The sequence below is a fragment of the Chlorocebus sabaeus genome, chromosome 8 (assembly GCF_047675955.1).
Source record: "Chlorocebus sabaeus isolate Y175 chromosome 8, mChlSab1.0.hap1, whole genome shotgun sequence".
Taxonomy (NCBI): domain Eukaryota; kingdom Metazoa; phylum Chordata; class Mammalia; order Primates; family Cercopithecidae; genus Chlorocebus; species Chlorocebus sabaeus.
The window spans coordinates 127,483,686-127,508,995 of NC_132911.1; the positions used below are offsets into that span (position 1 = coordinate 127,483,686).

The window sequence follows — 25,310 nt, forward strand, 5'->3', positions numbered from 1 at the left end:
AGAAATAATGAGTTTAAGAGTACTGATTTTACAGGCTATTGAGTTAACAAAGCAATTTCAGTTTTTCTGAACTCCATTAATGCTTTTAAGTGGTGATTTCAGTTTTCCTCCTGGGCTGACTCAATAAAGCTATAAAGATAATCTGCATGGCCATGGGGACATGAGGAAGCCGACACGGCTGAGGCCACGGCTGGGTGCGCGCTTGCTGACTACCCCTGGAATCACCTTGCCGTACGTTGCCTTGTACTTTTGCTTGATTTGTTGCCTCTCATCTGATGTCCTGCCCGATAAGATTTCAATGATGGCTGCTTCATTGGTTCCTAAAATGCAGGAGAAACAAACAAAGCCACAGTGAACAAGAAACAAGATGGAAGTTTATTTTAGTCCAGGGTGAGGAAGCCAGGACTCACAGTTTAAAGGTGGGCGGAGCCATCTATGAACCCAATGGACCCTAAGCTTTGATGCCTTGTGCTGAAAACTGTATTCTTTTCACTCACTTAGTCAAATAGCCATTGAGGCCTCACAGTGCATGGCACACAGTGCTAGGCATTGTGGTGGAAAGAGGAATGAGTGTGGCCAGTTCCTTAATTTTATTCCTAGGGAAATGAAAACATTTATCCACCCAACGCCTGTATGTGAATGTTCATAGCAGCATTACTCATAATAGCTCAAACACGGAACAGCCCCGGTGTTCATCACCTGAATATGAATAAAGAAAATGTGGAGTATCCATACAATGGAATGCTATTTGGTCAGAAAAAGGAATAAATTACGGATAGATGTTACAACATGGATGAACCTTGAGAACGTTATGCTAAATGAAAGAAGTCAGTCATAGCAGATCACATGTTATATAATTCCATTCATATGAAAGTCCGGAATAGTAGAATATACAGAGGCTGGAAGTATACTAGTGGCTGGGGTGGGTGGGCTTCCTAGGGGGATGGTAGCTGGAGTCCAGGGCTACTTTTTGAAGTGATGAAAATGTTCTAAAATCAACTATGGTGGCGGTTGCATGTATCTGTGAGTATAATGAAAACTATTGAATTAAACACTTTAAATGGGTGAATCATATGGTGCATGAATTATATCTCAATAAAAATGTGTTTAAAAACAACGAGGAAAAAGACGGCCTGTTCCTTGGCCTCTGGGTGTTTATAATTGCATGAACAAGATTAAGATATAGGCTCAAACTGTTACAGTATTAACCCCACCCATACATTTGTTAATCTCAGGAGAGAAGTCTTGATTGAAACCATGAAGGGAGGTTGCCCCTTTTAACTCCTATTACCTTTAAATTATGCTATTTTTTAAAAGATTTTTTCCCCTGATGCTCAAAGTAATACAAGCTCATGGCAGCAATCTGATCAGTACTGAAAACTATAGTGAATAAGAAAGAAGGGGGGAATATCCATGTTTGAACCAGAACCCAGGATCAGAAAGATGACCCAGGTATTTCCAGTGTGGGAATGACAAAGACTCTTTTATCACCAAGCCCCACATTACATTTATTCAGGCTGGATTCAAATCATGGCTCTACCCTGTACTGACTGCATGACATTGGGCAAGTGATTTGTCTTGCTAAGTCTCAGTTTTCCCACCTGTAAGATGGGGGGTAATAGTATACAACAGAATAGAAATAGAATATACAATAGAATGAAACGCAAGAATCCAAGTGTGGGTCCAGTCTGTGGTGGTCCTGAGAGTGCACGTGGGAAACCCGGGACACCAGGGGATGTAAATGACCATGCGCCCTGCACTGCCTCACATCCGTGCAGGGTGTGCACAGGGACCAGCCTCCATGAACTGCTCACCCCAGTGATCAAGCTCACTGGGATCAAGGCACAGCAGTCAGCAATCATGGGAGCTGGAGGAAACGTCAGAGACTACCTAGTCCAAGTTCTTACTTACAGATGAGGAAGTTGAGGCACAACACAGTGCCTCTTCTCGGTTCCTGCGTGTACCTGACTGTTCTGCAGCATTTGAATTCTGCAGTTGGGAGTTCTTTTTTTTTTTTTTTTTTTGAGACAGGGTCTGGCCATGTCACCCAGACTAGAGTGCAGTGGCATGATCACTGCAACCTGCACCTCCTGGGTTCAAATAATTCTCCTTCCTCAGCCTCCCGTGTAACTGGGATTACAGGCACCCACCACCATGCCAGACTAATTTTTGTATTTTTAGTAGAGATGGGGTTTCACCAAGTTGATCAGGCTGGTCTCAAACTCCTGGCCTCTGGTGATCCACCTGCCTCAGCCTCTCAAAGTGCTAGGATCACAGGCATGAGCTGCCGCACCTGGCCTGCGGTTGACAATTCTTTGCGTAAAACACCTTCCTAGATGACTTTGTACCTCCTTTCCCAGTCCTTCCTTTCTCCTCTCCATCACCTCCCTCTCAGTGTTCTTGATTGACTTTTATTCTTCTGCTGGCTTTTTAAACTCGGTTTTCAGTTCTCCTTTCTAATGGAGTCACTCCTTTCCCAGGCGACTCGCGCCCTTTTACTGATGACTCCAAGAGCAGCACCTCTAGCCCTAATCTCTCCTCTGAGTTCAGATCTTATTTCCAGCTGCCTGTAGCCAGCTTCCTACAGATCTCCCAAGGCATTTTAACTTCCACTGTAGCTTAAACCGAACTCATTTTGTCTATCCTTAAATCCATTCCCCATCCTGTTCCTTTGTCTCAGCGCATGGCATCACCTGGATTAGAGAAAATCCAAAGTCACCTTTGAGGGCCCACCTGTCTTTTTCACTCTCAAATACTACCAAGTCCTGCCTGTCTCACCTATGAGACAACTCTTTCACCTGTTCCTTTTCTTAATTCCTACTGTCACTGCCGAACAGGCCCTAAGTGTTTTTAGCCCGCACCCTGACACCAGGCTCTGATCTCTGCAGTCCACCCTGGGAAGCTTGCACGTGTTCATTTCACACCATGCTTTAAATACCTTTAATGATTCCTCTTGACTCCTACAATGACATCAGAATCCCTTACAGTGGCATTGAGACTTCCTGCAGTTTGGTGTCATGCTAATCTTCTAGATCCATCTCTGCACACAGCAGCCCAAGGCTTACTCACCTAATCTCAGCCACACTTGTTAAGCTTCCGCTTCCTCTGTTTTGGTACAGCACACTATTTACATGTATATTTCCAGGATCATTGCAGTGATTATCTAAGACTGCAGTACTGACATTCTGAGCCTGACATCTGGGCTCTAGGGAGTGACCACTAAATGGTAGTGTGTGCTGTTATGGTGCCACTCACTGCTGTCTTGCTCTGGTTGGTGGGTGGACCTAGATGATGGCTGCCACCCAGCTGAGCCATCAGGATCCTGAAGGAACAAGATCGTGCAAATGCATTTTTTTTTTTTTTTTTTTTTTTTTGAGACGGAGTCTCACTCTGCCGCCCAGGCTGGAGTGCAGTGGTTCGATCTCAGCTCACTGCAAGCTCCACTTCCCGGGTTCACGCCATTCTCCTGCCTCAGCCTCCCGAGTAGCTGGGACTACAGGTGCCCGCCACTACGACCGGCTAATTCTTTTGTATTTTTAGTAGAGACGAGGTTTCATTGTGTTAGCCAGGATGGTCTTGATCTCCTGACCTTGTGATCCACCTGCCTCAGCCTCCCAAAGTGCTGGGATTACAGGCGTGAGCCACCGCGCCCGGCCGCAAATGCATTTTGATGCATTTTGATGGAAGGTTTGAGAGTAGGAAAAATCTAGGCTATGGGGATGGGAAATGAATGGAGGGAACCTAGCTGGAGATGGGGAAGAGAAAAAAAGGGAGCCCTGGCAAAAAAAAAAAAAAAAAAGTGAGCTATTTAACCCTCCCTCTGCTCTAGCACCAGCCCTCAGAGTCAGCTTTGGAAAGACAGAGAGGGGACTTAGAAAGACAGGCCTGAGCAGGGGTCTGATGTGACAACTGTGTTCCGAGGACCTTTGGGTCCTCGGACCATTCACTTAACCTCAAAGAGTATTTTCACCTCCACAGCTCCAGGAACATTTAGCTGTTTGGTTCCTATTGGAGAAACAGAATTCTAGGAGGAGCTCACTTGCAAAAATAGCAGGAGTGAGTTGCCTGCCTGGTGCTGGCTTGGTTTCAACACTGGGATTCACATTGTCCTCCTTCATTTCCTCCCAGAGCTTTGCTTCCATCATGGGTATCCAATTGCTCATTCTATGACACTATTAGGACTTTTTTAAAAAAACTTTTGAGTGTCAGAAATCTCACTTCAAAAGGGATTTCTTTTTCTTGTAAACATCTCTTGAACCTACCTCTTTCTTTCCATTCAGGCCACTCCTGTCCCAGATGAGGGCCTCAGCCTCTCAGGCCTGGATCCTGGCAGGTGCCAAGCCCGGAAGGAGCCTTTCTGGCCACAGGAGGCCCAGTCGCTGTACTGGGCCCACCAGGAAGCTGGGGCTCATGCCTGGCTCTCCCTTTTCCCTCACCCCACATTCAATCAGACTAAGGTCTCTCCATTCTACCTCCTTAGTGTCTTTCATATGCACCCGTTTCTCTCCATCCTCATCTCCACCCCATCGCTTAGCACAACTACGGAGACCGCCCACAGGCAGGTTCCTCTGTTGCTCTCACTTTTTCCAGTTGGCATTCACTGCCCCCAGAACAACCATTCTGAAGTGTACATTGGCCTGCTCACCCCTCTGCTTCAAATCCTTCAGTATAGGCCTCTCAAATGCAGAATGAGGCTTCAACTCTGCAGTGGGGCCTATGGGGCCTTTTGGCCGCTCAAAGTCTTGTCCTCCTACCTGTCCTCCCCCAGGCTACTTTCCACCCACCTCGTAGATGATTTGCAGCTCCTGGAACAAACAACACTTTCTTTCTCGCCTCTGGGTCTTTGCATGGGCTCTTCCCCTCAACTGGAACACGCCGATCCTCACCTCTGCTCCCACTTTGCCTTCAGGTCTCAGCTCCCTGCACACTCCTGGACAGATGAGGCATCTCGCCCTCTGTGTCTCTCATGCTGCCTGCTCTTCCTGTCTCTGCCAGGACACACTGCAAGTTCCTTGGAGCAGAGTGTTTTGTTCACCACGGTATTCCCACAGAAGGCTGTCAGTGTTTATCAGATGACTTGCTGAATGAACGGATGCTTAAACGTGCACACGTGAATGAATGAACGAATGGATGAATGAGGAAGTTTGCATGTCATCACGACAGAACCTTGTCTCTCAAGTGGTGTAAGTTGTATGTGATACTCAGATGGGTCTGCGTAGTGAGGACCAATAGAAATCCTCCATACTCTGATGCCACATGCAGCCCACATCTGGATAATCAGGAAAATGAAATTAATATTAAAAATAACAGTGCCGGGCGCGGGGGCTCACGCCTGTAATCCCAGCACTTTGGGAGGCCGAAGCAGGTGGATCACGAGGTCAGGAGATCGAGACCATCCTGGCTAACACAGTGAAACCCCGTCTCTACTAAAAATACAAAAAATTAGCCAGGCTTGGTGGCGGGCGCCTGTAGTCCCAGCTACTTGGGAGGCTGAGGCAGGAGAATGGCATGAACCCAGGAGGTGGAGCTTGCAGTGAGCTGAGACCGTGCCACTGTACTCCAGCCTGGGCGACAGAGCGAGACTCTGTCTCGGAAAAAATAATAATAATAATAATAATAATAGTGTTTTTTAGCTGTTCTTTCTGGGAAAGGTTTAAAAAAAAAGAGAGACCAACCCAAATGCCCAACAGTGATAGACTGGATAAAGAAAATGTGGCACATATATACCATAGAATACTATGCAGCCATAAAAAAGAATGAGTTCATGTCCTTTGCAGGGACATAGATGAAGCTGGAAACCATCATTCTCAGAAAACTAACACAGGAACAGAAAACCAAACACCACATGTTCTCACTCATAAGTGGGAGTTGAACAATGAGAACACATGGACACCAGGAGGGGAACATCATACACCAGGGCCTGTCAGGGGGTCGGGGTCTAGGGGAGGGAGAGCATTAGGAGAAATACCTAACATAGATGACGGGTTGATAGGTGCAGCAAACCACTATGGCACGTGTATACCTACATAACAAACCTAAACGTTCTGCACATGTATCCCAGAACTTAAAGTATAATAATAATAAAAAAAAACTAATAAAAGTCTATGAAATTTTAAAATTAAAAAAAAAAAGGCGAGAAACCAGATTGCAAAACAGTCCTGAGATGGCCCAGCAACAACCTGGAGGTCGGGGAAGGCCATGAAAACAACACTGGATTTCCCCCAAGTCCTTTGAGTCCAGTCTCAGGTTGATCCCGGGGGTGTTTCTACTACCCAGTCACTGAGCAATGACCTCACTTTACATTTCACAATATGTGTATCATATCAGCAGTGCTGCTGAATGATTTCCTGTAAATACTTACAATGGTTTGAGGCACCAGGGCCAGTCCCCAGTGGTTCTGGGAAAGGCTTTTTTAAAAATGAGAAAAGAAGGAGCCACACACTGGACACTGTAATTTCACAGCAGAGGTCAAAGCCGGGGCAATAATCGCCTCAGGAAGTGCCTCCAGGCCTCCTTGGTTTTGCTTTTCCCAGAAATTTTCTGGGAAGATACCAAGTCACATTTCAGCAGGAAGGGGGCTCCAGACAGGGTGGGAAGGCCCCGGGCCTATGTGGCAGAACAGTGATCAGGGCTGTGGTGGAGGCTCAGCTTTCCCTTGGGCTCCAGTGCCAGCCCAGCCTGCCTCGCTGGGCCCAGGAGGCTGCAGCCCCCACTCTAGTGCTGGAGGGTCACCCTCTTCTGCTAGCTCTGCTGGGCCGCGCCGTCCCTCATTTCTCTTTTGGAAATGGGAGTGCAGGGAAGACAGATGAAGTAATGAATGGGCACAGTCCTGCCTGCTTGAGCAAGTCACTGCTTCCCACTTGTCCACTGTCTCAGTGTCCGGAGGGGAGGCTGCTGATTCAATGACCACAAACTTGGTGGCTTAAAACAACAGCAGCCTATTCCCGCACAGCTCTGGAGGGTGGAAGTCTGAAATTCTGGCATCGGCAGGCCCACAGTCCCTCCAGCAGCCTGTTGGAGCAGAGTCTGTTTTTGCCCCTTCTGGCTTCTGCCGGGAACCCTTAGCATTCTCAGATTTGTGGCCGTATCTCTCTAGTCTCTGTCTCCATCTGCCCATGGCTTTCTCTGTGTGTCTCCTCCTCTGCCTCTCCTAAGGACACTTGTCATTAGATTTAGGGCTCACTCAGGTGATTCAGGATAATCTCATCCCAGGATCCTTAACTTAATTCTATCTGCAAAGACCCTTTTTCCAAACAGTCATGTTTACAGGTTCTGGGGGGATATATTTTTGGGGAGCCCCCATTCAACCCAGTTCACCCTCGGTGATGGAGAACAAGGACATGACTACTCAACGCTCATACTGATCTTACTGGCTTTGTGCAGATTTTGGATCCCAGCATATTGTTCCAAAGGAGGCTATCCACATACAATGAGGGCCAATGAGGTGCTGGGCTCTGCAATGCCTCCTTTATCCGTCTCCGTGTGAGAAGACATTGTTAGCCTCATTCTGCAGATGAGAACACAGGTTGCACATTCACCCTCCCTCCCTCCCTCTCTTCCTCTCTCTTCTTTCTTCTTTCTCTCTCTTCCTCCTTCTCTTCTTTCTCTCCTTCACTCTCTCCCTCCCTCTCTCTTCTCACTCTCTCTCCTCTCTCCCTATCTTCTTTCTTTTTCTCCCTCCTTCTTTCTCTTCCTCCCCCCATTCTCTAGCTCTGATTTATTCAAGAATTCTTAACCTATTTATGCCTGAGGTTGCAGTTTTTTGAATTTTTGCAATCAGACCTCGGCAATGACCTTGAGCAGTAGGATATAAATAACTCCCATATGCTTAGTGTTCCAATAATGGAACACTAGACATAATATGTAGGGTTTTAATATGTAGCCATCCCTTGTACTACTTCCCTACCAGATCTTCCCAGTCCCAACTCCTGCAGACTTCTCAACATTTCTTGGGCAAGGCAACTATTCTATGGCTAGATAAGTTTCATATATGTATGTGTGTGTGTATATACATATATATATGCGTGTGTGTGTGTGTGTGTGTGTGTATTTGAGATTGTGTCTCACCTTGTCACCCAGGCTAGAGTACAGTGGTGCCATCTCAGCTCATTGCAATCTCCCCCTCCCAGGTTCAAGTGATTCTCCTGCTTCAGCCTCCCAAGTAGCTGGGACTACAGGTGTGCACCACCATACCTTGCCAGTTTTTATATTTTTAGTAGAGACAGGGTTTCACCATGTTGGCCAGGCTGGTCTCAAACTCCTGATCTCAGGTGATCCGCCTACCTTGGCCTCCCAAAGTACTGAGATTACAGGTGTGTAATTACAGGTGTGAGCCACTGCGCCCAGCCAAGTTTCTTATATTAAAGCAAAATATGTCTCCTTGGAACTTCTACCACAGGTCCAAGTTTTATTCCTCTGGAGACATACAACAAATTTGTGCCCATATTTATTCTACCATAACACCCATTCTAGGAAAGTAAATCTCTACTAATCTACTTCTACATAAAAAACCTATCACTTGTTTTTGTAAAACATTATGCCAAGTAAAAGAAGCCACATAATGTATGATTCTATTTATGTGAAATGTCTAGAATAGGCAAATCGGTGGAGACAGGAAACCAATCAGTGATTGCCTGGAGCTGAAGAGAGGGAGGGGCTGCTAATAGGTGTGAGGTTTCTTTCTTAGGGATGAAATGTTCTGGAATTAGTGGGGATGGTCACAAAATCCTGTGAATATACTAAAACTCTGAATTGCATGCTGCAAAAGGGTGCATTCTATGGTATTCAAATTATATCTCAATAAGCAAAAAATTAATTTAATAAAACATTCTGTGGACTGAGATGGTTCCTACCTGTTGTTAATGACACTGAGCAATGTCTTCTCAGTCTGTCCCCACCCCCTCCAGGATTGCAGCCATGTAGCTGAGGTGCCCTAGCTAGGATGTCTCTAAATTGGTGGCATTTACAGTGAGTGACAAGAATAGGTTCAATCCCCGTGTTCCCCACTTAATGGCTTGGTGACTTTTTCTGTCTTACTTAAAATGTCAGGTCCTCAGTTTCCTCAGCTGGAGAACGGATTTTTGTAAGAATTTGATGAGATTTTATATATAAAGTGATTAGCCCAATGCCTGAAAGTTTAACAGTTTCTCAATAAATGTAAAAAAGAAAATCTGGGAAATTAATCCACTTTGCCCCTTGACCCCTCTGTCCCCTTCAATGATTTCACTTGCTTGTTGTTCCGGAACTCCTGATCAGCAAACCTGGGGTCAATCAATTTCTCCAGTCCTACCTTCAAGGATACAGGGAAAAATCACACAACCACATGGGCTGGAGCCATGAGAAACCATGATCTCCCTACTCAGTGGGGCCCTCAGTGCGTATCAGCAGTCTTCTCTTGGTTGTCTCCCCCTTCTCTACTACTCAAGGGCTATTCCAAGCCACCATGCAAGCCCCATATTCCATTGTCAAACCCTTCTCTTCAGCAGATAAACTCACCTCCCCCCTCACTGAGCAATGTCAGGTTACCAGGCATGGGTGCCTTCAATTTCTGCCCCGACAACACCTATGAAGCCATCTACTCTAGCTGTCAGTCTCAGCGCCTTTCCTCCCTGTTCTGTTTAAGGGAAATCCTTTCATCTGTGCTTTGGATCTCACCCTCTTCCAGGCTTCTCGGACTAGACCTTGTGTCATGAGTGGCTTTCTTGGATCTCAGGGCCTCTCTTCATGACCCTAGACCTAGATGCTCTCTCCCTCATCCCACCCTGGTCCCTGGTCTACCTTAGTTTTGACTTCTTGTGGGGTCCCCAACTCTGACCCTTAGGATGTAAACAGCTTCTCTATTTTCAACCCTTGATGGTTGATCCTGGCCAGCTACTCACTTGATCTAGTTCTTTTTTCTTTTTCTTTTCTTTCTTTTTTTTTTTTTTTTTTTGAGGTGGAGTCTGTCTCTGTCTCCCAGGCTGGAGTGCAGTGGCGCAATCTCGGCTCACTGCAACCTCCGACTCCCTGGTTCAAGTGATTCTCCTGCCTCAGCCTCCCGAGTAGCTGGGGATTACCGGCACCTGCCACCACCCCCAGCTAATTTTTGTATTTTTAGTAGAGATGGGGTTTCACCATGTTGGCCAGGATGGTCTCAATCTCCTCACCTCATGATCCGCCCGCCTCAGCCTCCCAAAGTACTGGGATTACAGGTGTGAGCCACCACATCCGACCGATCTACTTTTACCTGTTGCTTCCAGGTCCCTAATCCAGCTCTCATTAGACTCAATTCCCCACCATCCCCTAGGGAAGGGATCAGAGGGGTTTAGATCATACCAGGTGATATGGTTTGGCTGTGTCCTCACCCAAATCTCATCTTGAATCGTAGCTCCTATAATTCCCACATGTTGTGGGAGGGACCTGGTGGGAGATAATTGAATCATGGGGGCGGTTTCCCTCAGGCTGTTCTCACAGTTGTAAGTCTCACGAGATCAGATGGTTTTATAAGGGGAAACTCCTTTCACTTGGGTCTAATCCTCTCTTTCCTGCTGCCATGTAAGAAGTCCCTCGCTCTTCCTTCGTTTTCTGCCATGCTTGTGAGGCCTTCTCAGCCATGTGGAACTGGGAGTCCGTTAAACTCTTTTTCTTTATAAATTACCCCGTCTCAGGTAAGTCTTTATTAGCAGCATGAGAACAGACTAATACACCACGATTGCATGAACTGCGCTTCTCATGAAGTTTCTCTCACCTCAAGGTCAAATTCAATGCCACAATATCCAACTCCTAGCTGTTATATAGAATCCTGAAAAGTCATAGGATCCTACTATAATTTTGCGAACCTTAATAAAGAGGTCAGTGGAAGTGATTGACTTGCGTTAGCTTGGAATACACAAGATAGTGAGATGTCAGCTTCCTAACATCATGGGAAAGTTGGACATGAGACCAAGTTTAATCAACTTCAGAAGTAAATTAGCAACAAAATGTCTCTCATACCCATTCCTTTGCAGGCTTTGTTCAGCTTTTTGGCATCTTGATCCACATCAAAACCCTGAGGACTGCTCGCTTTCACCTGGAGAAAATAATTGAAAAGGTGAGATGACAATATAGACATTCCTTAATGATCTCTGGCTAAAATCAGTAGCAAACTGGAGGACCAAATAGTCATCCTAACCAGGGACCAGCTGTCACTTCACACACTGGTACATGCGGACATCAGCTGGGGAGACTCTGGCCCCAGAGAAGTGGCTGGTACTCCTTGGGGTCAGCTGGCCTTGGATGACCAGGAGAATGGGCCCCTCTGTCCTCAAGGACAATCATCCTGGCCAACTCTGCAATGAGTGATTTTCATATCAACCCCACCTTTGTGTGTCTGCCTCTGAAACAAAGAATAATACTCTGGGCCAGTGTACTGGAGTGCTGGTTCTCCCCCTTTGCCAGGAGACACAGTTATGTCTAAGGAATAGGTCGGAAGCTGAGGGTTCTAGGACTTTATTACAGGTTCATTGGGTGACTTGGATCTTTGCCATCCATACAATGAGAGACACGTATTTGGCTTGTTGGAGACACTATAGGAACCAGTAAAAGCACAGTTTTGGTTTTAGTGCTCCTTGGAAGGGTAAAGTCCTGTTTATATATTGTACTGAGCTGTTTCCCATACTTCAGTCATTGGCACAATACATGCAGTATTGCGTCCACAGTTACCTATGTCTAAATAATAAGCAAATTACTATTTGCTTATAATTATTATTTGCTTATTTTCCTTTCAATTGACATTTGTTTTTACTTAAAGTTATCTTAAAAAGGAAATCTTTGTTAGCACAAAAATGGAAACCCAGTATTGCTTGCATAAATGGAAGGTAACCACAAATATAAACACATAACTATTAAAAACTGCAATTAACCTGTGAGGTTCATTGTAGTTATGCAGCTGGTAGCTAGGAACACACCGAATTTCCTGTCTTTGCCTTTTCTCACAGAGCTTCTCCTAAGTGATATGTGTCCGTATATTTTCTTTTTTTTTTTCTTTCTTTTTTTTTTTTGAGACAGAGTCTCACTGTGTCGCCCAGCCTGGAGTGAAGTGGTGCGATCTCAGCTCACTGCAACCTCCACCTCCTGGGTTCAAGTGATTCTCATGCCTTAGCCTCCCCAGTAGCTGGGATTATAGGTGCACGCCACCACACCTGGCTAATTTTTTGTATTTTTAGTAGAGACGGGGTTTTGCCCTGTTTCCTAGGCTGGTCTCGAACTCCTGAGCTCAGGCAATCTGCCTGCCTCGGCCTCCCAAAATGCTGGGATTACAGGTGTGAGCCACCATGCCTGGCATGTCCATATGTTTTCCATCCTTCAGTGAAGGCTGGTTTAAGTGCTACTGGCAGTACCACCACGGTTCAGTTCTCCCCGCTTTCATTTCCTTTGGCACCCAGTGGAAGTGAACAGTAAACCACATGCAGCTCATTGGGTATGTTGCCTTTCTCTGCATGGCATCCTTATTTTCCTATTTCCCCTTTCCCCATTGTGTGGCTTCACTGGGGCTGTTGGTCATGAGGCTTGAGCCCCTTTGTCCTGCCCTTGGTCACCAGTGTGGGCACATGCCCTGTGACTCTGGCAATCAGGATTAGTTCAGGAGTGAAGATGTAATCCAAGCAGGATTAGAGTCAATTGGAGTCTTTCCCTTGGTTGCTACATAGATACTGAGAGAGATACACGTCTGCCTCCTACTGGGTCTGCTACAGTGAAAGTGCATGAGTCTAGGGCTCTTAGTGGCCATTTTGTCCACTACATAAAGGGAGAGAGAGAAAGAAACACATTGTACAAATCCTCAGACACAGCAGCGCCTGTGTCCTTGGGTTTCCCAGTTTCATTAACTAGCAAACTTCCTTGGTCTAAGTTAATATGATATGGGTTTCCATCCTTGTGACCCAGTGTCCTGGCTAATATCTGTGGACTGAAGGCGAGCTGGCTCGAGGCTTTGGTTAATGGAGAATAACAGACTCCTAGAGCTGAAAGGATCGTCGGGGCCACGTATCACCCCCCTGCCGTTTGGAACGTGAGGGCATGCCCCATCTTGCAGCATCTGTTCCTGAAACAAGCCAGGAAGGGGACTGATATTGTTGTGCACCTGCTGTGTGCCAGGCAGTTTATAGACCTTTCTTTATTATGCATAGGGAAGAGTGGGCATTACTAGTCTGCCTTCCAGGTAAGGAAACCTGGGTTCAGGCAGGTTAGATCATTTGTTTGAGGTCTGGCAGGATGCAGGACTGAACCCAGCTCAATTTGCCTCCTAAAGCCTGTGCTCTGTGCAGCGCACAATACTGCCTCACATTCTATGACTAGAGCTTCCATGATCCGACAGAGGGGTCGGATGACGCTGGAGTTGCAGAATGATACCTCCTGTTTTCCTTATTCAAATATTTTGTGAGATATAAGAAAGCTATTTGGTGCTTTTGAAGGCTTGTTGGCAGGACCAGTTCCATAATTTGCTGGGCTTAGTACAAAATGAAAGTGCAGGGTTCCTTGCTCAAAAATTACGAAGAATTTCAATACGGTAACATCAGAGTATTAAGCCAAGCACAGGGCCCTTCTGAGCCTGGGGCCCTATGCAGTTGCAGAGGCCGTACACTTACAAGGGCCACCCTACTTTTGATCAAGTTCTGAAGGAGCTGGTCCTCTGAGTGTGAAGTAGCAACTTCAAAATAGTAATGGCTTCTTTGCTTTTCATCCAAAGTATTATGGAGTGCCCAGGAAGTGAGGTAGAACTGAATCAGGGCAACAGAAATCTCTCATCACTTGGCTAATTCATAAGCTGTTCTCTATGTCCTGTTAGCCTCATCAGTGCAGAGAATTTTGTGGGACACATGATCTGTCCCACTTCACAACTAATGCGCTGAAACAGAGACACAGGGCTCTGCAAACAGCTGTGTGTGTTATGCCCTGCCTGAGGCCCTGGTTGAGGGGCTGGGGCAGAACTGAGTTGGGGGCACGCTTGCCGAGCCTGATGCTGGCAGGACTGCTTCCCCTCAACGGTCACCTTTTTCTCATTTGCACAAAGAACCTGTGAGGGCTTGCAGAGACCGTGTGGAGACTTGTCTAAGATCACCTGGCCAGGCAGTGGTTGAGTGGGAGCCAAGGCTAGAACCAGATTTTCTGATTCTGGCAGATCTAAATGACATGCCTGCCCCTGATCCCCTTTCTGTTATAGGGAGGCCGTTCCATGATACAAATATCATAGAGTTATAGGAGCTGAGGGGTAAGACAAACGAATGTTCTCAACATGCCCAAGACCAAAAAACCCAAATAACTCTGATATCTAGGAGGTGCAGCAGGAGAATGTTGAGTCATGTGTTATGACTGACGATAACATTGGGACTTAATTTTTCCTTTTTTCTTAAATTTTTTGAGACAGGGTCTCACTCTGTTGCCCAAGCTGGAGTGTAGTGTTGCAATTTCTGTTCCCTGCAGCTTCTGCCTCCCAGGTTCAAGCGATTCTCCTGCCTCAGCCACCCAAGCAGCTGGGATTACAGGCATGTGCCATCACACCTGGCTAATTTTTGTATTTTTGGTAGAGATGGGGTTTCACCATGTTGCCCAGGCTGGTCTCAAACTCCTGAGCTCAAGCGATCCACCCACCTCGGCCTCCCAATGTGCTAGGATTACAAGTGTGAGCCACTGCAACCGGCCTTCTTTTTTTTTCTTAACAAATAATGTGGGGTAGGACTCTCTGTCAGAGGCACCACCATCAGCAAGGCAGGTTGAGGTCCCAGTGCCCTGAATCCCTGCAGGAACCACTGTTAGCCATGTTGGTTATCTTTCCTAGTCTGCTTGAGAAGATAATTCAGGCTCGTTCCTTGTAACAGCAGGATATTTGATGTCGAAGTGAAAGGATCATGTGATGTGATTTTAAAAGAAAGAGAGAGAAAAAGCAAACAGTCTGTTTGGCGTTGTCCCCTCATTGTGGTGGGGGCTGCCTCCACAATGGCTGTATTCATCAGCGATGCTCAGTGCTGAAGGAACGGGTGTCCTATGGCTTGTTCCCAGGAGCTGGGTACGGAACTTCTTCTCAGGAATGTATATGGAATGGACATTCCCCGTCCATTGTTCATCGTTAATGGGATAGACAGCTGATGATGGGGCCTCAGGCCTGTTCGCCTATCCGGAGATTTAGTTTTTGAAACCCGAAGCAACTAAGCAGAACTTCTGCATACAGCGAGAATGCAAGTCAGATCCAGAATGGGCTGCAGGGGACTCCAGGATGGGGTCAGACATGCTTGTGAGGCTTTAGGAGACCACACGGATATTCCACTTGTTTTCAACTATGAGACATTGTAGAGCCAGGGCAACATTCTTTATTTTGTTTTCTTTCAATTTGTTCATATTTTGACAGTGCTTGCACTGACACTCAGGAGACAGATAAAAACAGCAAAAGATACTAAACGTCAATAAAAATGATTTTAGAGGTCTGGGCTTTGAGCCCACAGGAAGCCTGGTTTGAATGCAGAGCTGCCTCGTAGCAGCTGTGTGAACTTGGACCATTAACCTCTAAGCCACCATCTCCTCATCTGTAAAATGGGAGCAGTCTCTGCGTTGCAAGACTTGAGGCTTACGTGAAATAACTTTTCAAATGCCAGAAAACAGGGAGCTAGAGAAATGTTAGCCCTTTCCCTGCCTCTTTGGGTCATTTCTTGGCTTTTTGCCTTGTGATATTTATAAGATTTCATAAAAGTGATATTCATGCAGATTTCAATTCTACATATTTAGATTTAACAGGTTTGGAAGGTATGTATGTGAAGATATATATACACACGTACCATATGTAGATATATAGTTTTCTAATTCATATATGTGGATCTCAGATGGATAGATATCTACCAAACTTGTCAAATATTTATCTTATAATGCCCCAGCAACATCATATTTATAATAGGTGGCCATTGAAAATATAATAATAGTAAAGTTGAAGAATGTGGCTTTATTGTCAAGTAAATTTGAGACCCAGCACAACTGCTTATTAGCTGTGTGACTTTGGGCAAGTTACAGAACCTCTCTGTGCCGTACTTTCTTCATGGTTGTAAGGGAGATGGCTGCGCTCTAGTCGGCAGTAGGCCAAGGCGACTTTCCGATACAGCGTGTCTCCGCGGGTTTGGAGTGCAGACGCACAACTCCGCACATTATGTAACCACACCACGTGAGGTGCATTAAGTAACCACTCACATGCGCTCGTGCTTGGCTCGGAGCCATTATTGTCTGTAAAAGGTACAATTACGCTGCTAACGCTGTACCTATGGCTTGGGGCTCACGCCCAGGCTCACACCCAGGCTCGCTTGCACCCAGTGAAAGAAGCCATATTGAAACTCCCTGCGATTCCTCCAGTGTTTTTCCAGCTACGTGCCAACCCACTGACTTTTTTCGGATCTCAGTTAGAACCTAACAATGGTAAATGGGGATAATAATAGTGCCTACCACGTAAGATTCCTGGAGGAATTAAAGTTATTCGTGCCAAGCATCAAAAACAAGACTGGCTGACAGCACGGTCTTAGTAAATGCAAACAATTGATATTTGTTGAAGACGAATGAGCAATAAACTTTCCAGAATATTTCAAATCCCTTTCCTGCTTGAGGAGTTTTCACCTTGTAAATTGCACTCTAAAGATCAATTTCTCATTGGTCACCTGCAGCTTGGATCTGAAGTTCCAGACATGTATTTTACACCAGGCAGTCACGCTGTGGAGTCCAGGTGGCCTGGCATGATGTTTGAGACAGCATCATACCTTGTTAGCTGTCTCATTTGACGAGTGTGATAATTCACACCTCACTGGGTGTGAGACTCTCCGTGGGATACCACTCTGGTGAGGTGCTGGCCATCATGCCTGGACCTCAGGTCCAAAATGGAAGCAAGTGCTGTCAGCTCTATGAAAGGCACTGCCTGGTGTGTGAGTAAGGCAGCCCTGGTGCTGGGCGGACTTCCTCTTTGGTTTTTTCTTCCTTCTAGTAGGTCTACATGTCCTTCTCTGTGTATCTACGTTCCTGTGTTCCCTCCTCTAAAACAAGGACATGAATGATCCATTTTTCTCAAAGAAGGAAGCATAGAAAATAAACTGAGATGCTCTGATCCTAGGAAGCAGTGTCACCTTGGCAGAAAGAATGCAGAAAACACCCACGCTGAGAAATGACTCAGGGATGTTCCTGCTGCAACAGACCAGATTGCCCAGGAGGGAGGTCAGCTCTTCTGAATCAAGATTCTGATACCCGCAGCCAGAAGAACCAGAATGGAAAAACAGACGCCTCATCAAATGCCTTCTGTCCTAGTCCAATTCAAGGAAGTCTTAACTCTTATAATAGAAATGGAACATTCTAGGAACATCTTCCAGGTTGCAGCAAACGCTGGGGATGGAATGTGTGAAGGAGTTTGCTGAGGGATATGATTTGCAAATTGGTTGTTCTGTGTATTATATAGTAACCAGCATCTTCCAGAACACAGCCAGAAATACACTCATTTAAGTACATTCATACTTGTCAGTCCTTGTGTCCTGATTTTCTACTTCAATAGCTTCAAGGCTGGACAATAAGAATAGATTGTCTCATGAGAGGCATGTGAATTAATTAAGAAGAAATATGTTGCAGGCAAATTAGACTCTGAATTATTTTTCTCTCTCTTTTTCTTCTTCCTTCTTCTCCTCTTCTTTCCTCCCTTATCTTCCTTGAATAAACAAGTATTAAAATCTATTGTATGCTAAGCACTACCCCAGTTGAGGTGGACTCCATGATCTATGAAGCATAGTCCCTGTTCCAGGGAAATAAACGTGTAAATGACACATGACAATTGCATTATGATACAGTAAGCACTTCTGGGTGCAAATAGCTGAGAGGAGAAAGGAATTTTTATGGAGGAGTTGACATTAGTGCTGGTTCTCAAAGGGCAGTAGGGCAAGCAATTAAATAAAGACAGAGATGGAGGTGGAAGGAAGACATGCCAGGGAGAGACGACAGCCTGATGCTTTGGGAGTCTGTGTACTTGTGTGCTTACTATGACCTATCGATGTGCTAACATGATTGCATCTAATCATGACATAATAGTCCACATAGTGTGGACTTGGGAGTCAGACCTACTCTGTTCAATTGCCGTTTTGCCCTTTGCTGGTTGTACCACTTTGGGTAAACTGATTCACGTCTCTGAGCCTTAGTTGTCTCATCTTTAAAGTGGAGATGCGCCTGCCCGTGGGGTGGTATGAGGTGTAGATGCATTCGTGTTTGGGATGTAGTAGCACAGTGCTGGATTACAGTAAGCACTCAGGTGGTGGCACGTAGGAGGTGGGATGGTGGGTGACAGAGGATGTAAGGGTCATTTGTAAACTCTGAAAGTACTATCAAAATGCAATGGGAGTGGCATTTGGACTGTTTAATATTTCCAGTGCAGTTCCTCAGAAGCCTTGGCTGGCTGCACTCTGCTCAGTAAATATTTGACAATGGTTACTTGGTATCTGGGCTGTGAGCCAGGAGGGCCCCTGGGAAGAGCCAGGGAGCAGAGGGCAGAGGGCTCGCTGTACACTGATCTACAGAGGGCTGCTGTTTGAGCTGGCATGAAATGAGATTAAATACCAGGGCCAAGATTAGAACCAGGTAGTGGCCTGGGCTTGTTAAGCACGAGCAAAATGGAGGCAGGTGAAGGGGGTGCTGGAGAGAGCGCACCTGACTGTCTTCAGTTTAAGCTGTTACCATTGCCACTGTTGGTTAATGCCACCTTGCACCAGTATTGGTGATTCTGATTAAGCTTGCCTTTAATTTTTTATTAGAATTTTTAAATTTTATTTTAATAAAATAAAAAGTTTTATTAGAATTTTAAAATTCTGATTAAACTTGCCTATAGTTTTTTTTTTCAAAATCCCTGAAAAATATTTTAAACATCTTTACTGAGGTATAATTGCTGTAAAATATATTGTATATTTAATTATACAATTTGGTGAATTTGGACATAGGCATACACTCACAACACCATCACCACCATCAAGCTAATAAATATTTCATCAGCTATGAAAATTTCCTTCTGTCCCCTTGTGTGTGTGTTAAGAACATTTGACTTGACATCAACCCATTAAACAAATAATACTTTGTATCTAAAAACTTTTGTAGCAAGAGGGACTCACTATGATGCCCTGTCTGAGTGTTATTTTTATTCCTTTCTTCCATCTTGACCTGATTCCTGTTGAGTGTTGAGTGAGTCCTTTGCATGGTGCTTTGGGTAGTTCCTTTAAAATTGGAAGTTTACTATAGGAAGCTCAACATGTCTGTTTACATAAGCTTGAACTCCTGACCTCAAGCAATCCTCCTGTCTTATGCAATCCTTCAGTCTTGGCCTCCGTAAGTGTTAGGATTACAGGCATGAGCCACTGCACTTGACCTTAACAATTTTTTAAGTGCATAATAAAGTATAGGGTACAATTTGCTGTACCCCAGATCTCTAGAGTGAATTCATCTTGCATAACCAAAACTTTGTACCAGTTGAAGAGTGCTTCGTTTCCCCTCCCTCTGGCCCCCCGTAAGTACAGTTCTATTCTTTACTTCTATGAGTTTGACTATTTTAGGCACCTCATGTAAGTAGAATCATGCAGTATTTATTTTTCTGGCTTATTTCACGTAGCATAATGTTCTCCAGGTTTGTTCAAGTTGTCACAAATGGCAGAATTTCCTTCTTTTTTGAGGCTGAATAATATTTCGTTGTAAACTTGCCTTGTATAGATCTTAGGAACACTACAGAGTTAGGGGAACTGAGTCCAGTTTGGGGAAGGGTCTTCTTTGAGGTCACACAAGTTCTACCTTCTCTCTCACAGACATCTACCTTTGAACCAGGCATGAGGCTATTTTTCCCTCCATATCTTTTCCAAGGCTGTTTTCCCATCTGAAAGATGGTAATAATAGTACCCACCTCGTATGGGTTGTTAGGAGAATATGGATCAAAAGCGTTTGGCAGGATATTCAACACGTGGCGGGTGCTGAGTGTTATTTTTATTCCTTTCTTCCATCTTGACCTGATTCCTGTTGAGTGTTGAGTGAGTCCTTTGCATGGTGCTTTGTGTAGTTCCTTTAAAATTGAAAGTTTACTATAGGAAGCTCAACATGTCTGTTTACATAAGCTTGTCCTAAATTAGAAATCACTTTGTACTTATAGATAAAGAGTAGCAGGGGCTAAAGGTCGAAGAGAGATGTATGGGAGGAAAACTCCAAATTGAGAATGACAGCAAAATATAGAGCACTTAATATGTGCCAGGCATGGGTCCAGACAGTTTACAAATAACAACACATTTAATTCTCCCAGCAACTCTATGGGGTAGGTATTATTATCTCCTATTTCGCAGATGAGAAAAACCAAGGCACACAAGTATGATGAGATAGGGATTCAAACCCATGCAGTCTGGATTCAGAAACTCTACTATTGACTTCTCATTAATCGATTTTGGGGGTTATTGTCTAAATAATTATTTTTTTAAAAATTTAATAATAGAAAAGCTGGGCCAGGTAGAGTGGCTCATGCCTGTAATTCCAGCACTTTGGGAAGCCAAGGTAGGAGGACTGCTCGAGACCAGGAGTTTAAGACCAGCCTGGGCAACATAATGAGACCCTGTCTCTACCAAAATTTTAAAAATTTAACTTGGCATGGTGGTATGTGCCTATAGTCCCAGCTACTTGGGAGGCTGAGGCTGAAGCAGGAGAATAATTGAGGCCAGGAAGTGGAGGTTGCAGTGAGCCATGGTTGCGCTACTGCACTACAGCCTGGATGACAGAGCGAGACCCTGTCTCAGAAAGAAAGAAAGAGAGAGAGAGAGAGAGAGAGAGAGGAAGGAAGGAAGGAAGGAAGGAAGGAAGGAAGGAAGGAAGGAAGGAAGGAAGGGAAAGGAAAGGGAAGAATGGAAGGGAAGGGAAGAAGGGAAGGGAAGGGAAGGGGGAAGGGAGGAAGGGAGGAAGGGAGGGAGGAAGGAAGGAAGAAAGGAAGAAAGAGAAAGAAAGAAAGAAAAGCTCAGTTCAACTCTTAGAATGATAGTCTTTTACAGAAACACTAGTTGAGACCTGAGACTTGTCCAGTGACCAGGGAAGCCAAGAACCTCTTGCATGACTGTCGGATCAATAAATATTCTTGATGACGAGAAAATAGAAAGTAAAATGAAAACGAAGTCACAACTATTTGCAAGGCAAAACAGCCAGCCATCTCCCAGTGAGCAAAGTGTGTATGCAGGAGAGGCACTGTTGTCAAATTCTGCTCCCAATATTCCTTCCTATGCTAATGGAATCATGTTTTCTGCCTCTCATTTGTAAACTGGGACTAATACCTGCCCACCCTGAAGAATCTCAGGAAGATTAAATAAGACAATGTCAGAGTGCTGGACAGGGAGGTTTCATTATGATGAGTCAGGGCTTGCAGGAGAGGAAGTGGCCCTTCTGCCCTTAGGAAGCTTCTTCCTTCTCCTCTCCTCCTCATTTCACACCCAAACTTCCAGTTCTCCCTTTCCTAAAGTATCTTTCCCTTCAAGTAGCTAAAGGACTACACTGTGTCAGGGGGCTGAATTTTAGCAGACACATTTTGGAGACTGAAAAGACATGAAGCCAGTGGGATGGCCAAGGTTTCCAATATGCTTACTTCTTATGGGTGTCTGCTTTCTGGCTGGATAAATTACCAAGTATATTTATAGGTAAAATATCACTTCTCCTTGCTTGACAGAATCTATGCAAATGGATTGCTGAGTTGTTTGATTCCCAACAGGTCCATCAGTATGAGGCAGGGGAGGGAAAAGGGGGGATGCTGCAAGTGGATTCCTCCCTGCAACTTCCTGAGTCCTCGGAGGACCAAAGAAACTTGAGATTGACAGCACAGAGCCTCGTGACCCTCCTTTTTTATTAAACACTTGGTTTCCATTGATTCCATTGGCAACAGTGGAGAATGTTTCTACTTAAGCAAATAAGCTGGAGCCTCCGCTTTCTGAAACCATTCCTGATCCTCTCGGGAAGAATCGAATTCTTCCAGTGGTGTGCTGAAGCTAAACTGTTTGATTGCCCAGGACAGAGGGGTTCCCTGGAATGTGGGTCTTTAAGTGCTAAAACTGGGACAGTTCCAGGTAAACCAGGATGGTTGGCTGCGCTAGCTGGAGCTGACTTTGCAAGCTGGCAAGAGCCAATTGTGTGATCGCTTCACAACTCTGCTCAGCGAGATCATGCTAGTAACTTGAAATCAGTCATGGTAAAAGTATTTACACCACGGAAATTGGCAAGTACCACAAATTAGGTTTTTGTTTTCTCCTAGAGAGCTGGAGGTGAGACATTTTCTAGCACACCACTGACTTTCTCTTTTGTGCTACACTCCGTTCTAGAGTCTTCAATCAGATCCTTTTACAGGTACATTATCATGCTTTTTTATTAGTCTATTTCCTTCCCTAGACTGTAAGCCTTTTGGAGGCTAGGTCTATGTCATGTTCATTCTCATGTCCCCAGCACCTAGCACAATGCCTGACACACTGTAAGTACTTGGTAAATGTTCTCTTCCTTTCCATGGGAGGAGGAATCTTCTTTCTTTGTATGTTACAGAATACACTGAATGCCTTTCCCTTTGCATCCTCGTCTTGCACCCAGTTTGTATTAATGTCAGAGTCAGTGGCAGTAATAGGGACAGAAGAATGGAACAGGAAACTTATTTGGCTGGAAATCTTGAGCTGAGAATAGTGTCAAGCCTTCTAGGGTGATGAAGCAGAGAGAATGAAAAGAGGAATAGTAAATTTAACCAAGGTGTGTAGGAGGGCTCAATCATACCTCAGCTGGAGAAATAATGGGAATCACAAATGAAAGTGCAGTCCTAAGACCTTCGGGTGTGAAACAGTTTGAGCTGAATAATGTTTGGGGCTCTTAGAATTCAATACCAAATGGATGAAATAATGGACTCTGAGGAAGGTGACCTGGCCGAGATATGGATTAGTAGCCTTTCAACCCTGGTTGCACTCAAAATCATTTGGGCTCCCAGTCTGATCCTATGAAATCAGAATCCGAGGTATAGTGGTATATCAGGTATAAGTATTTCTAAAACTCCCCAGACAATTCTAACAAACAGCCAGGGTTGAGAACCATTAGTCTGAGAAAAATTAGAAACTTTCCCCATTGACATCCCAGTAAAGGAGGAAGACAACTTAGACAGGTGCTGAGGGTTTACACGAGTAAGAAATCCTTGACCTTATCCAAGATGCTAAAGATAAAGGGAAGAGGTTTAGGATGAAATCTTAAACTGAAAATTCAACCCAGGTTTTTCCAAATGGGTGACGTGGAACGCTGAAAGCGTTAAAGCCATTGGACCTCCAAGTAGGAAAGGAACTCCTTTTAAAATTCTCTCCCAACTCTTCTGATTAAGTCTTTGCTTAGTGATAGTGGGTCTTCACACTCATCTAATCCAGGGGTTGGCAAACTGCAGACTGAGGGCCATATCTGGCCCATTACTTATTTTTGTAAATAAAGTTTTATTGGAACACAGCCAACCCATTCATTTACATTTGGTCTATGGCTTCTTTGCACTACAATGGCAGAGTTACCTACTTGTACCAGAGGTTCTGTGGCCACAAAGCCTCATTATTTACTTTGTGGACTCCCACTGTATCCCATGTAGACCATGTAGACAGGTCCTTTTTTAGTCAGAGAATAGGACCTTACCCTTCAACTGGCAATATCAAATTTAGTTAGAATTTAATACATTCTTTTTGCTTTCATTTAGTTATCTACATTTATGTCAATTGATATTAATTTTCCATTTATGGCATCAGTATAAAATTTCCTTTTAAGATCAATTAATTTATATTAAAAAATGAGTATTTAAAATAACTGAGTAATTAGTAGAAGAGGTGACCCACGTATTTGGCAACAATCATGAAGTTTGTACTTAAATCTGAAGTTTGGGAGACATTTAATGTATCCAATCCCCTCATTTACAAATAAAGAAACTGAAGCCTGGTTGTTAAGTCACCTGCCCAGGGTCACCTTATGGAAACACCCATCTCCTCTCTCACTCAGAACAATGTTCTTTTACCTCTAACTTGTTACTCATTTGCACTTTGAAGCCAGTTAGTACGAATGCAAATTATTGTACTTTTAATGTTTATAAATTCAGAGCCAGAAAATATCCTGGTAACATTTCCACAGACATGGTTAGTAGAGATTGATGGGCAATTTGAAACAAAATAGAGGGGCCATTCACATCTGAAGCATGAATCTTGGGTGATCAGTGACATATTGGTTTCATTAAGTCGATTGCTTCTTGGGCATGATTTCCTTGGAACAATAAATTTGATTTTTAAAAAGTCTTGCTTTTTTTTTTTTTTAAATTAAAATCCACTTAATTGCTTGCCAGAGCAAAAAGTAAAACTACCCAACAGAAAAATATATATTTGGCAGTATAACCTGTTGGGTATATTTAAGCACAGTTTGAATAAGAATATTTGATATTTCGTCATGTAGTTATTGCTGTTTTCATTAGGATCCTCCATGATCTCACACCAACTAAAAGCAAGCTAATTCCTTCATGCCTAGAACTTCTTCCCACATTAGAGGTTTATTCGTCTGTGGGGGTTGATCAGAGAGCTGTTGGGAAAGTGTGTTAGGGAACTTGAGCTCTGCCCACCTTAGTAGGATGCTGGGATGTTACAGAATTGTTCATTGCTGTTGATACCTCCTTTCCAAGATGCAGTGTTACAGTGACATACATGATGACTAAGTGTTTGGCTATCACTCTAAAGGGGCAGAAATATTTGTAGCATTTGACAAATAAAACTAAAACTAGAAAAACATCCATTTGGATCACAGCTCAATGTGATTTGCTTACATATGTTGACTGTGTATGTTCTGAAAAATGAGTGTAATTCTTTAGATTAAAACATGACCTTTCTCTTACATTTGGGATTGCTTCCATGTTGGCACTTCAATGCTTTTTAATGAAAATTGGTATAGTTAGGTCATTGTACAGAAAGACAAGCTTCCTTAGGCTATGCCATCTGGGTTACACGTGTTGATGTGATATTTACCTATCAAAGGTGACTGCCGGGCGGGGTAGGAGGTAGGAGACCTGACTTGAAGGCCCTTCAATATGTTGTGCCTTAAAGTGGTGGGCACCATTGTAGCCAAAGGTACTGATGGTATACTCAGGAGTGTAAACAATGTGGTCATCCTGCCATGCACTGAGCTCTGGTATAAGGAGTCCAAGCGGGGTACTACACCCAACCAGAGGAGAGGTGAGCTAATCATCTCCTGATGGTTCCAGCCCACGTCTTTCCACGGGAGCACTGCTCATCTAGACAGGAAATCCAGCAGCCCAGCAGCCT

The 25,310-nt window shown here is 44.5% G+C and overlaps 2 protein-coding genes across 2 annotated transcripts in view; one reads left to right on the forward strand and one right to left on the reverse strand.

The window, feature by feature from the left end:
- Window positions 1-25,310, reverse strand: part of ANXA13 (annexin A13) — a 59,137-nt gene that overhangs the window by 22,787 nt on the left and 11,040 nt on the right. Inside the window, exons 3-4 of the mRNA XM_008001484.3 lie at window positions 10,972-11,047; window positions 226-320 (exon numbers count right to left, since the gene is read on the reverse strand). Of these exons, the coding sequence (XP_007999675.3) occupies window positions 226-320; window positions 10,972-11,047 (171 nt within the window). The remainder of the gene's footprint in view (window positions 1-225; window positions 321-10,971; window positions 11,048-25,310) is intronic.
- Window positions 10,986-25,310, forward strand: part of FAM91A1 (family with sequence similarity 91 member A1) — a 104,499-nt gene continuing 90,174 nt past the window's right edge. Inside the window, exon 1 of the mRNA XM_073018338.1 lies at window positions 10,986-11,068. The gene's annotated coding sequence lies outside the window, so the exon portion shown is untranslated. The remainder of the gene's footprint in view (window positions 11,069-25,310) is intronic.